Source organism: Osmia bicornis, chromosome 2 (assembly GCF_907164935.1).
Source record: "Osmia bicornis bicornis chromosome 2, iOsmBic2.1, whole genome shotgun sequence".
Lineage (NCBI taxonomy): Eukaryota > Metazoa > Arthropoda > Insecta > Hymenoptera > Megachilidae > Osmia > Osmia bicornis.
The window spans coordinates 8,027,585-8,045,091 of NC_060217.1; the positions used below are offsets into that span (position 1 = coordinate 8,027,585).

Sequence of the window (17,507 nt, forward strand, 5' to 3'; positions counted from 1 at the left end):
TCTCGTTAAATTTAAACATTTCATTTATTCAATTATGATGTTTACAGATGCATCAACTTAATGCAATTATTAAAATACAAAATTGTATAACTCGTCATTATAGTATTGTTCATTGCATTTCCGATAGTGTTTTCTGGTACCAAATTTCCTATAAATAAATTGATCGATAACATTGTATCACGTTAATAAATTAAATTATAAATAAATTTTTATTCAATTATGAAAATAGCCAATGAAACGCGTTAGTTTTTGCACGAAACAGAAGAACAACAGCGTTGTATTAAGCATTCACGAATAACACATCGGTCTCGTTCCCTCCACTTCTAATATAAAACATTGCCCCGAAGCGATTGCCCAGATGCTCATACCTAACTTATGGGCATCGAATTGCCCACGTCTGCTCTGGAAGCTTGCCTCCAGTATAAAAGTCTCTAAAATCGAGCCTCGCTCAATCGGCGTTTTGGCAGTTAGCTTTTGCGGTATGGCATGCGTGACGAAGGAGGACGCTTTGCGTCGCCAGTATAGTTAGATTGGAGATATAGCGCGATCGTAAGATTCAACCCTTACGCTATTATCGTAGGCTGCCAAAAACGCTATATAGTTCTTATTTAAATACTTTCAACAACTGAACGTGCCAATTAATAAATTGATGCGTTCATGAGCCCGCGATACCTAAAGGGTTAAAATTAAGTGCAAGCACCCGTATAGCACTTAGAAACCGATCCAAGACGCGCACCACCCTAGCTGCCTCGAATCGATGCTATAATTCACGACCGCCCTATACCTTCCCGTCAAACTATACATCGTAACGCGTCGACGAAGAACAGCGTTGAACGCGAGGCACAGTAGTCGGAGTCCCTTTGAATTATTAAAAAGCCACCGAAACGGAAACCGTAGAGCTTCTCTCCATCGAAAAAAAAAAAAAAACACTTTGACTTCGATGCCGATTCTCTCATCCTCTCGGTAATGTTCACAGCGAAACGAGTGTGCGTATCAACGATGCACGATTATTGCTCGGGGTTCGGATGGTCGTTTCTCCCTCCCCAATCATCCAACGATCGAACGAGTGTATCCAAACTCTTTCTTTCTGTACGCGATTTTAATAAATACGGACCGCGGTTCGGTCAAACGCGCGGGTTACAATTCGCGTCTGGCCAATAATCCCTTTGTATCTCTATTTCGTTAATATGGCAACGTATCATCAGTCACTGCTAATAACATAGACAAACGGTGTGAAGTTAATTTTATCTCCAGCAGGTAATACCATTCGATCATCCAACGAGACGGTACACAACATTCCAGCTCTCTACGAGGATCATCCTCTGAAAATTTTGTCTAATTACTTTCAATTTCGTAGAACGCATGTCCCCCTTTTGTTCCTCGAATTCCACCAGTATCTTCGATAAACAGGACTTTCTTCCTTCCCAGGAATCCGTATCGTTCTTCGACGATTCTTACCCTACCGTTCTTTCTTCGTGGAGCAGGGGTTCAGACGATTTTTCTAGAGTTTTTTATACATAAATTTCTCTCCATCCTCGTTCACGAGCAACAAAATGTACAACAAGAGCCCGGTCTCTCCCCCGTTGTTCCTCGAAGCTTCCACTCGTCGACGATAAACGCGTCGTTAGGCCGTTAGAAGCTAGGCACGACTGGCCGCTTAGAAACGATCCAACGATCTTTTATCCTCGCGCGTACTGATTTTCATTTTTTTTTTCTTTCTTTCTTTCTTTTTTTTTATAGCCTAGGAATCAATTGTCCGTTCGCGTAAAACGATTCTATTACGAAAAACAGTCTTTCCGTTCGATCGATCGGCACAACGGCGTTCACGATTCTCAGCGACGAGCGACGAAAACAGATCTCCAGTTGTTTCTATGGGAAGTCGCGGCGACACGGTAAAATACCTATCAAGCAGATTTCGTACGATCCGGATGAGGATCGGTTCCCTCGTGTCGAGCAGGATCATCCTGTTCGCCGACGCGGGCTCCAAACTCGTTTGTCTACGTCTAGGTCGCGGCTCGTCGAAACGTCGTTTCCCTTCTTTCACGCTCGATTTTCATGAAGCTTAAGCGATCACGGGTACCGCGAACGCGATCGCAAACACGATCGACGACGCGAGAACGTTCGATGAACCGGCTGCGATTGGCTTGTCGCGATTCGTGTTCAGCATCGGATCTGAAACAAAACGCGTCGTACGCTTTCAATTCTGTCGAGGTTATTTCTGCTTCGATAAAGGAGATGATAATGCATTGTTTGCTTGAATAGACTTGATTGCAAATGTTAGGTACGAGGGTGTCCAACAAAAATAGAGGATAGTTGCTGTGGGCTCGTGTTATATTGCCGCGGAACGGGAGTAAAGGCAGGAAATTTGTAAAGCTTCTGAACTTTCAGTTGGAGGGGAAAAAGAGATGGAAGTGTATTATTTTTGTAGAGTGGCACTAGTATGTTTGAAAATTTGTGTGTAGACCAAATCATTTATGTGGCAATATAATAAGGATCTACTGCGAATAGGGTAACGTATACGGTTATCGATTCCTATGGAATGATTGATCCTTTTCTTAAAAAGCAGGAAATAGAATATAATGCATTTCTTACATGATAAATTATAATTCTATCCGGAACAAAAAGTAAAGGCAAAGGGTCATTGTATACGTTACTTTACACAGAGGATAGACAAAATAATGGAAATAGAAAATTTTTACAATTTTAGCAGGAAAAATTCAAGGATAGAAAGAAAGACTTCCAAAGCATACCTGGTGTAACCCCTGGTGGGCCCATTCCTGATCCAGAGGCCTCTTCGTCATCGCGATCGTAACCATGCTCGTCCTCGTCATCGTTATCGATGCCATCTTTGTTATTCTTCCTCCAAATTGGCCTGTCACCGCTTCCTGAACCATCCAAGGCTTCGTCGGCGAGCAGGATTCCACTGTCAGGCGCTGCCGCCAATTGAGACTGCAAAATCTGGAAAAAAAAATGAGAAGAGACTTTATAATTCTTGTTCCAATAGCTTTGGGCGATTCGATTGGTTATATAACATAATTTTTGGTTGAATGTAAAATATACAATTTCTAAGAAGAAGAGCAATTAATTCATTGTTATTGTAATTGTCATGGACTCATCATACAGCAACAGAATTATTCATCCTCATTAAAAGGAGTACATTTTTTACGAAATTTCTGTTTACCTTCCACTCGTTTAAACCTTTCGATCAACAATTATTCGAATCCTTTTTGACGAATAAAGTAAATTTCGATGCGATAACAATTTGAATCCGCGTATATTCGGAATCCAACGATTATCGTAACGTTAACCGCGCTATTGAAAGTGTCAGGGTAATTAAATCGTTTAATTGCGCTCTCCGCAATGTGCAATCTCAACGTACCAGTTCATTTGCGTCAGATAGCTCTCCAATATAAACAAAGTAAAAAAGAGACACGAGTTATATGTGCAATTACTCACAAAAAATACATATCACTGTGCATATCACTATGTTTGTCAAATACATACGCGTTATTAATCTAAAAATAAATATTTCATGTGGAAGTTGTTAAATTTAATAGGACACTTCATTTTTTAAAAATTAATTATAGATGCATGAATATGAATGTAATTTCTTTTTTTAGTCCAATTATACATTTTTATTTGTGCCAATATGTCATGAATTTTAAGACAGATTTAATGATACATTTGGAGAATAATTCATTAGTTATTTGTATGAATATTGATGAGAAATGTCAAATTTGATTAGTGTCTTATACATATATTAATGAAGTTTGATCATTTATTTTTGAGGAAATTCTGTCTGTACATTCTGTTTGACTTTGATATGACTTTTTCTTGTATTTAGAACAACTTTTTGAGAATTTTTAAAATACATTATACATATATGTACACTTGGGTGCAATGTAGACTTCTTTTGGTTAAAAATAAATATAGGGGTAGGAGTTTCTCACCATTTACCTTTGATTTTGATAGAACCTAGGAAGAACCTATGTAGAACCCATGTAAAGCCTAGGGAGAACTTAGGAGCTAAGAAGACCTTAGAACCTAGGAAGAGTCTAGGCCCTAGGGAGAGCCTAAGATAGGCTTAACTTGGACTTTAAGGATTCTCTATGGGTTCTACTTAGGTTCTCTCAAAACGAAAGGCAAATAGTGGGAGGCTTCCCCATACAAGTTAATCGTGGTTTGCAATTATAATACAAACATATAATAAAAAATAAAACAATGTAATTCTACATTTTTTGACGTTTGGTTTGAAATACCTTAAATACCTAAGTCTAGCATAAACTAGTTACAATATTGTTCATATGTCAATATATCATATACATATATTGCATTGTTGCTTATGAATAACATGTATTTTCATACATTTCTTTTCACATTTTCTACATTCCACGTAAGTATAATATATGCTCAATTCCACGAATAACTCTGGATCATAAAAAGAAACGAACATTTATTTTAAAGAGCAAAATGAAAAAAAAAATGGAGACGGAATAACAATGTTTGAGTATGCAACGTTATCTCATTCATAAATCATTCATGAGTTCGCACATTGTCACGCGTATCGTTTCTTCTTTTGATTCTGTACGACTTTAAATTGGATTACACAGGTGCGATATGTCTGCAGTTGACAGGTGTGCAGGTGTTGCACACGCAACAACCAGAAGTGGCCAGGCTGATTTCTTGACACGCGAATTAACGCGCTGGTGCGTGTTAGAAGGTCCCCGAACAAATAATCTTAAACTTATACCTAATAATTGTAATCAATAATTTAATGATTATAGATTTTTGTAAATCAAGTGATCGATTTTGAAACATTGAAATTCTGACATAATTTGATGACATAAAAGTACTGAAAAATAACGCTTATTCTGTATCAATTTAAAGCTTGAAGTTTCATGAAAAAAAAAACTACATAATTCATTTTTTTTTTTTTTTAATTAATTAGTTTATTTATTTAACAGGCTGGTACCCTTTAGTAATATTTTTAATATAAAATGGCTGGTTGAGATCAGATTCGGGATTTATGTAATAGGTATTTAATCATCGAAATGTCAAGTAGCAAGTACCAATAGTTTCTCCATTTGTTGAAACGGTATCTGTTTCAGACTTCAGTGATATATTACGTTTACCAAATCGGATCGAGACAAGTTTCCGCTTCGCGAAATCGGTAATTAATGAAATCCTTATTACGTGCATACGTATTACGCACGGCTACGCGGATTAATTTAACTTCGAAACTAATTGCTACCCATTCGCACTTGAAAACCTCCTGGAATATCTGTTTCTATTAGCATACGATAAATGTCTTATTAACCCTTTGCTGTCGCCAGGCTTCAGACAATAAACTGTCAGTTCCGACTTACCGTGTTATGCAGCAAGTTGGGGTTGACAGTAAGAATTTGCATTTGGAATAGAAATTCATAATAACTGTTACAATTTATTATTATACATTATTTATGTATTTAAATTATGTATGTTTACTTTGCACCGATAATGAATTATATATTTATTTATAGCATCCATCAAATTTTACTAATTAGTAGTGGCTTATTTGAACTTTGTATTTAAACTTATTATAAACCCTTGTCAGAATAACATTATCTATTAATTAATCCATTTGTTAAATCTACCACCAAATAGAATTCAGGATACACGAAGAAAATTGTTTAACTAAATTTCACGAATTGTTCATCTCAGTAGGTTTGAAATGCAAGTTAAAAACAGGATGTGAACGAGAGACACAATTCAATCAGAAACAAGGCTAGCCAAGGCTGAGTTGAGGAACAAATTACAATTGGACGTGGACTCACCTGATTAATGTGCCTCAATTGGTCAATGAGCACGCTAGTGTTCGCATTGCCGTAGGAAGTTGTCGTCGGTGACATTGTCGTTATCGTAAACTCAGGGTTGTACCGTTGCGCCATTAAACTAGAGTCCACCACCGTCTTTGTATACCTGAAATAAGAATTAAACACATGAAGATGTTAATTAAGAATAGATAGTTAGTTTAATATAAATATACTATTACATTAGGTAATCAAATTATTAGAACCACATTAAATGAGAAATGTATTTTTTGTTTTGGCGTTGAAATAGAAATTACAGTATGAATGCTTACATTGGACAATTTCTAATTAATAATTATCCACTAAAAATATACAAAAGAATTAAAATACTTATTATCCACTGTTGCAACTGGCAATCAGTCATTTTACGATATAATCACCAATGATTCGTTTATATAATTATCATCATTACATTTTAAGTTTCAAATTAATATACCATAAATGCCATTTTACGATGCTTTTGTGTCATCAAATTATGTCACACTTTCCTTGCAACGTAATTGGCCATTCGATATCGCACAATTTAATAAAATACGCATGCACATTCAGAGAACAAGACCAACCGAAGGATTTATCGGTCGAAAGGGAGGAGACAGAGAAATGGCGCTAGATATCAGGCGGTTTGGCATTCGATATTTAACCAATTACCATTGCGTTCAACGGAAATTGGATTTGCGTTTCCGGAGAACGTTGCTCGCCGCCACCGTAGTTCATTCGCTTGAAATGCAAAATCCTGAGATATTATCGGCATTCGTTTCAAACGGTTCTGATCGAACGAGTGCGAACGGTACTTGATATTTATCTAATTATATCGCGATGAATTTAACCCTTTCGTTACTAAGGGCGACTGTAGTCGCTTGCCACGAAACGACCACTACTTCCTCGAATAAAAGAAAGAAAATAATAGAAAAATATTATTAATAACGTAAGGTGGTAAATTGAAAGTGTCAAATCTGAAATTTCCTATTTTTGTTCCAATATTTCTTAAAACAAATATCCAGTTTCATTGCAACATTCAAAATTATCTTCCGGTGTATGAGAACGATAGAAAATTGTGTTACGTTCAACGCGATAGCTCTCAGAGGATACGGGAAAGAAAGCCCCGGTATTTTTCGCAATAAGGCAGCTTATGTGTACCTTATATGTTACGAAGTAACAGCTTTCGAAGTTTCCTTAGGGCGATCGTTCCTCGAACGTGTGCTTATATACTTACGCATGCAAATAGGGGTTTTAATAACGCAGCAAGAGCACGAATAACAACGCGGTAATAATTGCGCCGACTTAAGACAAGCGTTTAACGTGTCAAGAGAATATTATTTGGAATCCAAGAAACTTGTTATGGAAAATCGATGCTAAAACGCGTGCGCCATTCGGTTGTATATTAAAAGTTGTGTCTGAAAAAATGGTTCATCGAAATTATTTCTAGAGACTTAAAATAAATGTTTAAAGTATTTTTTATTTTCTAAAGAAATATTTGTTTTCAAAAAATAAAAACAATTAGGAAATAAAGGGTTAAATTCATTTACAACTGAATGAATAATGTATCGACTGTGGCAAGTTTTATTATTAATTTCATACAATTGAAAATTACAGTTTGCTCATCTGTAATATTGTTTCTTTATTGATTTTGATATTGGCGATTTCACATAAAAGCGTGTCGTATTTATTCATTTCATAGCTTTGTGTATCAAAATTTACAACGTTCATTGTACTACACATATTTATTTGAAATCTAATAAACTTCTCACAATAACTACACAAAATAATTTTTTCATTATTTATTAATGTTGATTTATATTTCCATAAAGCTGCATGCAATATAAACTGCTATTTTATGGTAGCCTTTGAAATTAAAAAAATATTTGTTTTCATCGAAAAGTTGCCACATGTTCGATAAACAATTCAATTTAAAAAAGGAAAATAAACGAAAATGTGTATGCAATATTTTAACAAAAAATATGAACGTGTTGTAATTAAAATTTTCGACTTTGTGTTAAAATTTGAATTTTTTAATTGCACAAGTTCTTTGATAAAGAACTTGTATTTGATCGTTAAAATAGTTTCCCCTTTGCAATTAACGTCAAAGCTTTGACAGGAAAAGTTGTTTGAAGCTTTTGCAATACATATTATATGCAAATATACGATTTTCCCAAGTAAATTAGTATTTCACCTTCGTAGTTTATAAATAAATTAGTAGAAAACTCTATAAGGAAATAGTAAATAGCGTCTTAAATATTCTCAATCTCAACGAAGTGCGTGTAACGTTTAAATTTTGAAAGAGAAAGAAGTCCGCTGTTCATTTATTCAGCAATTTATCATCATTACTTTATTCTCATTTAGTGCTGTAAAGCTTTTAAACAGAAATCTGCAGTTCCATTAATTTCTCTCTTTAGTCATGGCTATCTACGAGGAAAGTAATAAAATATTGTGATTTTTCTTTTAAATAAATTTTTTAAAATTATTCGTCAAACAACAAAACTTATGATAATTTAAAATTTAACTTTTCTTAAAACTTATAAGTAGACCTTTTGGTGTGTTTAGTTTAATCCTTTTAATGTGGCATTGTATATTTTATAGAAGTGACTAACAATAAATTTTGTTTTTTGAAAAATTGTTAAAGGAACAGTGGAAAATTTAGAAAATGAAAATGATATAAAACACATTGGAACTTTCTCCCTGGTCCGCCGTTCGAGGGTTAAAGAAATAACAGGAACTGCCGCAAGTTAATCCGAGCACCCTGTACTTACATGTACTTAGTGACTTTCTCAGTATGCAATGGCGTGATTGGTCGCGTGCTTGATGTTCGCGAGGAAAGAAGAGCACAGGGGAAGAATTATCTGCGAACGAGATAGGAAGGAGAGGCGGCCATTCTATTTGCGTTAGCTATTCTCGGATCATCACTTTTGAAAGCGCACGCTCCCATAGAATACATCGCGTGCCATTCATTAGTCCGCCACCGTACGGATGGTGTTTCTTCGTTCATCGCCGATTAATCACGACGATTCGACTACTTCTTACGATCCTCTTCTTCTTCTTTCGCATTCCTGTCTACTTTGTATCCTTTCGTCCCCCCGATGATCGTTACTCTCTTTCGTTCTTTCCCTTGATTTTTCTTTTCCCCGCTTTTCTCCTTTTCTTCCCCTACTCGTCCGCGAAATGAAAAAACCTTCTGGCAACGCGTTGATCGATCGTTCGCGGGTCCAACTCGTTTCTACCCGTGCAAATTAATATTAAATTGAAGAATGATCGATCGAACGCTCTTTCGTACCCGCCACTGATAAATGTGCGATGGAATTTCATTGGAATTTCATTCGTCTCATTAGCGTCCCTGTTTATGCCTACTATTTGTTCGTGATTGATTCAACGTTATGTAAATGATAGATTACGCTGAATTAGATGAATTCGTTATTGATATTGAAGGGAGGGAGCAAGATATTTAGAGTCACCAGGAGAAGATTATTAAAAAATATTGTATTCATTAGATGGTACCAGTATTTGTTAAAATAAGCTTAAATAAATTTTGTGAATTGAATAGAAAAAAATAAAACAATATTTTTCGTTCTATGTATGAAGTATAAGTGTTTTTAAACATCGTTATTGATAATTTGGTAAAATATTTAAAACGATACTAGTTAATAAAGGAATTCAATACGATATTGATTTGACAAATTTCAATGAGAAAATATAAGATTTATAATTTTAAAAAATTCAAATTTTTGTATTTCATTTTAATTAATGGATAATATATATTTTTAATGTAATGTATAACTGATTCAATCGGCAATAAGCGAATAATTTTTTCAATTTAACGCTTAGTTTCTCACTGGAAGCAGATAATTCTGAAAAATGCATAAAGAATCAACAGGGAAACATTTTATGCAAGCGTCTCGTTGCAGCTGCACTTCTTGATGCTGCTCAATGCCAACCATTCACAGAGGCAACCTTCTATCCTATATATATTTCTTTTCCCTTTTGCTCGCATCCGTCTTACTTTGCTCGCCTCTTCCTGCTCATACTTCATTTCGCATTTTACTCTTCACTTTGTAAGGCATTTTTCCGTGTACTTCACCTTCGCCATTTCCTCCTCAACGGTGTTCCTCCTATAAGATTCCGCTTCTTAATTTACTTTCTTACAATCCTTTTGCCTCTGCTTTTCCATTATAATATATACATTATGAAGCTGACCTTCGTGTTCCCTTTGTCTCATTTATTCGTTTGAAAGCGTATAAATCATTTTATTGCTAGCTTCCATTTGACTAATAAGTTCGGTTGCATTGTATTTCCTTTAATATTCTTTTCTTGCCTTTAAGGGATCATTCTCATAATTAGACTATTAAAAATTAATTTCTATTTTCATTTCTCTCTTTGGACAAGAAATTCTAAATATAAATTATGCTTTTTCAAATAAAAAATGTAATTATGCAAATAAATATTTAGAAAATTCATTTCTTGAAGAAATATAATGACAATAATTATTAATACACAAAAGGCCGGAAAAATATTTAAGTTTAAAATTACTAAAGGAAACTATAAACTTTTATATTTCAGACAATTGAATTATTGTATGAATTAATATTATTCTTTCAAACCTAACTTTGAAGGCCTTCTACCAAAAAGACAAAAAATCCTTCTTACGAAAAATATGTTAAATTCACAGAAAATTAAAAAAAAAAAAATAAATGAAACTTTCTGCTAAACCAACTCTGATCTCGAATCTATACTTGGACAGAATTTCAAACTGAAATACAGCTTCAAAACGTTTCCTTTCAGCTCATAATTCATTCATACGGTCCGCGCTATCATTCTGCTCGCTAATTAAGTCAATTTTCTCGTATGTCGAGTATTCTCGGGAATCCTGTCCCGTTAAACACGACCCGTACACGTCTCTCGGCTTGTCATTTCCGCTCTGTGAACGTTCCGGGTTCAGCGAGCATTCGCTTACCCTTTGACCCCGTGCTATTCTATATTTTCTTTTCCCCCTTCGTGTCAATCGCAGGCCATCCCTCCAATTTTTTTCTTCAGTTCTTCGATTGAATTCCCTTGCACGTTCGATCTCTCGGTCGTTAACAAGCATAATTCGCCGACGATGCGAAATCACTTGCATCCTGCTACGAGGACGAAGTGAATTAACCCGATAAAAAACTGGTTCGCCGCGATGGAAGCGAACCTTGGCTTTCTTTTCATTCGAATTTCAACGATGGATTAATATGCAAACGTAATAGCCACCGTGTTCACCGTTTTTCCTCTGTTGTTAGCACATATGTGCAATTCTTTGTACCTAAGGATGTAAAGCACAGAATAGGTTTCCCTGGGAAAAATGGCACTGCAGGGGAATCTTAAGGTTCAAACGATGTGCCATACGTGTCATTTTGCAATACTTCTATGTCAAACCTTTCACGTTTCAAAATCTGCTATTTCTGGTACCATAAATTGGAGAAACTTTAACAGCACTGACATTGAGTAATATTGGCATACGTCAAAGTTAAATTGCTTTCATATCATAATATTAGTGTAGAGAAAATTTTGGATTCTATATTAATAATTTTTATAAGAACAGTGGAAAATTTAGAAGACGAAAATAATATAAAATAAAAAATTAAATTAAAATTGGGGCTCTCTCCTCAAATCAAATAAATGACAAAGTGTTTCGAAAGCCTGCCAATGTCCTGAAATAATCTAATATTTCGGGCTGGTTTGAAAACAGTGTAAAATATCATTGGCAACACTTACGGGATTAGCAATTAACCAGAATAGCAACCACAACGTCATCCCGGTGTATAAGGTAATTCCATTTGCTTTAATTCACGAATTTCCCAGCAGTGAGATGCTCGGATCTGTGATTCGTAACCAATGGAGAGACCTTTTGAATTATACACGAAGGCGGAGATCCAGGGTTTTCAAAGTGGCTCGAATAACGTGTCTGAGCCTCGCCACCGACGGTATTGAAATATTAATCTAACGTAAAGCATGTGCTATCTCGACTTCATGGAAATCGATCGACATGTATGCGTTTCTGCAAAGTTGCATAATGCAACCTATTTTTAGTTAACTATACATTATAAAATTCATACATTGATTAATGAAAGCACTGCAATTAATCTTAGGAACATGCAACATTAATAAAAGAAAAAAATTAATTAACTTTTGTATAAATTTTATACAATTTTAGGCTTTTATAAATTTAAAAAATAATACCTATCGCAAATGAAAATGAAGATAGATGTAAAATTGAAATTAAATTTGGAATGGTAATCAAAAATTTTCCATTATTTTTCATTTGCTAATAATTTGATGAAATTGAATTTGTAGCGTCAATCATCGGCGATTCCCATGACAGTTCATATTGTTTTGAATACATCTTATGGCTGAACTCGACTTCTATAGCTTCTCGAGGGGTCACGTAAGAAACATTAATCTCGTTCAAGCGTAATACCCGAATAATCCCCGACGTATTGTGACAGCTTCCCCAATATTGTGGGAGAAATGTCAGCATGATTTTAGCGAATGATAAAGTCACTGTAGGACAACTGAATCCTCGTAATAGAGATTTCGTGTAGCTATAATTGAACATCATAATTTATTATCAAGTACCATCGTTCCTAATTCATTATTAATTATTAGCAACAGTAACAATGGAACTATTCTGAGGTGATAACGACGACGACAAGAACTTCTCTTCACTGAATAATTAAATCAGATCCAAGATTATCCTCCATTATTCCCGGAAAGTAATTGCCTGCTGCTTGCATGACCTGGAAATGTTGTTTGCCCTGCCCAAATTTGCGTTCGAATCTTCCTGCTAAAAGCAGGAAACAGGTATTACCTGAATCGGAACAGTTGCAGAAAGCTGGTTCTTTCTTCAACCTGGCCAACCTTCAATCACCGAGATGAAAGGTATCACCGTTGCATTTGCAGCCATTGCAAAAGGCTCGTTGGTGAAGTTTCGATACACGATGAAAGACTAAATCTTGCTAATAGTTTGCCAAGCAAACTATACACACGATATCAGACACGATGTACAAAATCCCAAATTTCTAACGGGAAAGAAATGAATTATACTAACTCATAATCCGATTGAAATCGATTATTCGAGATTGACCTATGATATTTAATTACAAATTACACTCTTCTCATATAAGATCTGTTAGAAAAATAACGAGACTGATCGAAGGATTAGGTGCAAGAACTAAGTGGCTACATTTTTTGTAGAAATTGAAATTTTATTATATGTTCAAGAAAAAATGTTTTGACCAGCTTTCTTCAGTTCCTTAAAATTAATTATATTGTTTATTTATTAATTTATTCTATATTAATTAAAAAAATATATAATATCTTTTAAGTATCATATTTGATGAATTTATAAAATATTGATGTATATTATAAAATAAAAATTTAGTATCTTTAATTTGAATTATACTTTATTGTTTGCTTTTTCTGCTTGAAATAATGTTTTATCTGCAAACTAAACAGCTATAATTAACAAAAGAATTATATTATTATAATGATAATACGTTGTATTTATGTTAAAATTTATCCTTGACTGTGAGTAATTATTTCCATTTCAAACTTAAAGTTTCAACTTCTACCCATCTATTACAGAAATGGTTAGTTAATTGGAGTTTAAATCGCATATTTTAAGTCGCAGCTTGGCGAAAATTTGTTTCTGTTTTAACACACATCCTGTGTGTATGCTTTTTAGCTCATTAAAATTGTACGTTTATTATCAAATGGCAACATTTTAGGTTTGATAATTACACTTAACAGAAGTTGCACGAATAATTTAAGATCATTATTTCACAGGAAATAATAATTATTAAGATGACTGAATTAAAAATTTGATCCATATTTTATGATTATCTAAAAAAATGTAATGTAAAATTACTGAAATTAAAAAATGCAGTTAAGAAATATGAGAACAACATAATTTATTTTCGAGATTTTAAAAATATCATCATTGTAAGTTATTCTTCAGAAAATGTTGCCGAGTTTTGCATATTTCATGCAATTTAAGTAGAAAACCGTTGCACAAGCGCGCACAATGCTTGCTTTCTACTTTAGTAGAGTTAAAATTTATGAAACATATATCACGAAACATAGTTACGGTTTGCTACTTCTGAATAGCGTGCGCAAGTAGCATTTATCACAGACGAAGATTAATCTCCGAAATGTATAACTTCATTTTTGCACCAATTATAATGAAACGTGTTTACTTTCTGTTTGCGTTTAAACGACAGTCTTCACGGCTGGGATTGAGCAATCACCGAACCATTATATTCGAGACAATTATCACATAAAATACCTAATTATGATCCAACGTAATTTCTATTAACTTTTAAGATTTAAGGAATTTTTTTACATTTAGCATAAAAATTGATAAATTTCTATCAGTGTTTTTTATTTCACAATTCCAATTTATTAGGCTGGTAATTAAATACCCAATCATCACATTTTCTCCCTACAGAATTGTCTATTAAAATTTATCAAATAGCAATTTTCAATCGAATGAAGTACCATTTGGGTCAATAATTGTTCGTTATATTTCTGGTAATCTTTCAATTGCGTTATTATTAAATTCGAGTGATTTGGAAGCAAAATTTCTTTTAATTTAATATTTTCTCGTATAGAATCATCGTCCATCCCCACTGCACCTCGATTATTGAGACACCCTGCATTCGTTCCAATTGCGTGACTCTCATGGTGGATCACCGTTCAAGTGTTTCCAGCTCATTTACGAATAGTTCTCATCGTTTCGCCTGGTATATTAACACTAGAGAGACTTTCGATGCCACCCAAGCGCGAAGACGGCACCCCTTGCTACAAAGGCACCAGTAAGAACCCGAATTCCTTTCCGTCATAATTAACGACACTCCACGTAATTAACTGCTCATCTTCGATCCCGATGACCCCGCTTCACGACGACCGACCTCCACGAGAAAATCTTGGCATAGCAAAGGGGCACGTACAGGAAGGTTCGGGGAAGGGAGGTTCTGAAAGAGCTGCGAAAGAAAAAAAAAAGATCGAAAGGGATGAACGACGAAGGAGAGGAGAGAATGGAAGAGGATAAGTTTTGTAAGGGTGAAATAAGGTGAGAGAAGGATGAAAGAAGGATAGGGTGTGCAAGTTGCGCCCACGGGATTATTAATCAACGAGCAGGCGGCGGCTCTTTAAGCCAAACGTCACACCGAAACCAACCAACCCGGACGATGATTACTCTTTCTAGCTCTCACGATCTCCTTTTTTTTTCGCCTTTCTTCTACAGCCAATCATCCGGTGACTTGCACGAATATTAGCCTTGCAACGCGATCGATTAAAGGATTTGTTTAATTTTTTCTGGAATATATTGATAGTACTAGGTATTGTACAGGGTGCTCCAGGTTTCTTGGACAAAGTGATTTATTTTTCAAGCGATATTAAGAAATAAGTGTCGATTTTCCATTTTTCAATCCAAAATTTCTTTATTTCAAAGTTTCAAAAAATTATTGAACGTATGAATTTACACAAAGATTTTAGATATCTATTAATTTAAAGGTAAGCAGTTAATAGATTTAGACAAATGAAGATAAATAAAATAAATTAATTCACTATGAATTTATGAGCAGATTATAAATTCCAGAGTGAATTTATTATTCTACAATCATTATTATTCTTTCTACCGTAAATTATCTAAGAGATGACTGAAAAAACTACCTCAATTAACTTATATTCATACAACAATGTGTGTCAAAAAAGAATTCCAATATACAATTCAAAATGATCAATTAGATATTGATATCTCATATGTTATTTCTGCCTCAAGAATGGTGTGGAGTTAAGAATTCCAGGTTCATGAATTAAAAATAATCAAATTTACAATTTTATTTCTACTGTTCATGCATTTGTAAATAATTTAATAATTAAAGAGTTTAGTAATTGATTAGTACCATTAGAAACTCCACATATAGCATTTCTACCTACGAATAATGTAACATTCTGATCGTTATCTCCACCATCAATTCTGTTATTATTAAGTAATTTAATAAATCAAAGTCTTGGAACCGGATGAATATTTCATCTACCATTATCGTTCTCCATCCTTAATTGATAATGATTCAAATGTTCGAATAAAAAATACAATGAATATGTTATAAAATCAAATTAAAACTAACAAAAAATCAATCACCACATTGTTGCATGGAGCAAAATAAAGATAAGTGTTCGTAGAATTACGAGGGGAGATTTGTTTCACAGTTTTACTCTTTTTTATCCATTCTATTTGCTGTGACCCGCGATTATTCAGCGTCGTGTATTTCTTTCAACAGACGACAACGTATTTGATGCTTTTTCACAAAAGATTGTATCGCGCGATTGATACTTTCGAATCCTGCAAACACCTCTTTATTTAGAACACTTTTCGATCCATGATAAATGTATAATTCGACAGCAATCGAACGGAAAGGTACAATTTATCTTCGTCCTCCATTATTTGAAATTTCGCTTTCAATGTACGCATAACAGCAGGCTGTATCGTCGTTGAAAGCATTTTTGGTGAAAAGCTTTAACGCGAAAAAGTGCAAAAATATTACGAATTTAAAGGAAAATTTTTCATTTCAAATAATATTTGGCATTTAGCGAATTACAAACATATTGTTTCGTCAGTGATTTTTAATTTTAAGCAAGTGATATTTCTTTAAGGAAAATATTTTATTCTGCCTATTTCGGATTTTTCTTATTACTGGATTATTGTTATTCAATAAAAACATTGATATAACTAGGTAGGGTGGGCCTACCTGAACTAAAAATTATTAAAAATTATTCAGTTTAATTTTTAATTGATTGCAGTTGCTAATTTCAGTTCAACACACGCTTCATTTTTAAAGTTCTGATCAAAATTTATCAAACACTAAATTGGACGTTCATTAGCTGTGCTGTATCTGCGTGTTGTATTATATTACCAATTACTATTGCTGCAGAACATTCTAATTGAACTCGGTGAAGGAATAATAGGTACACGAATTTAGCTCCAATGCATTGTACGTTACAACTAATATCCAATCATTTTGTATCAAACATATTAATGAGAGCTTTACGTACGAATTTTCGTTAAATTCTGAACTTAATGTAGCATAAGTACTATTTTTCGATACCTTTATGTTGATAATCAAATCGTGTTGGATTTTCGATATTTCAAAATCGACCATTGAATACCATATCCATTCAAATCACCAGCTGTTTAATTAATTTCTAGAATTTCGAAAGATCGAAGCACCTCTGAATATAAATAAAATACGTAGTTATACAACAGTACGAAGAAATTAATATTTTTAAGAATTAAGAAATTCAAAAAAAAAAAAAGTAACATAGTGAAAAGGTAATTAAACAAGAAATTAATTAAGAATCTAAAAAAGTGATTAGATTATCACTAAACATAATCAAAATCAAATAATCAACAAAGCAGAGAAAATATTTCAGAAAATTACAAAAATAAAAGAGTACAAGTCCAAAGTTCGCATGCAAAGACTGTAATGATATTAATGGCTCGCGTTTAAACGAACAAGAAACCGACCGACAATCTCCAAGATGGAGAGATAGAAAGGGTTACGACAGAACGAGGTACGTCTAGAATCTAGAAAAAGGGCCACCTGTTCCGTGTACTAGCTGGAAGCGAGAAACTAGTCTGGC

General features: G+C 34.1%; 1 protein-coding gene across 1 annotated transcript in view; it reads right to left on the reverse strand.

The window, feature by feature from the left end:
• Positions 1–17,507, reverse strand: part of LOC114875648 (division abnormally delayed protein) — a 107,671-nt gene continuing 90,164 nt past the window's right edge. Inside the window, exons 6-8 of the mRNA XM_029186176.2 lie at positions 5,814–5,958; positions 2,751–2,958; positions 1–2,172 (exon numbers count right to left, since the gene is read on the reverse strand). Of these exons, the coding sequence (XP_029042009.1) occupies positions 2,063–2,172; positions 2,751–2,958; positions 5,814–5,958 (463 nt within the window). The 3' untranslated portion in view covers positions 1–2,062. The remainder of the gene's footprint in view (positions 2,173–2,750; positions 2,959–5,813; positions 5,959–17,507) is intronic.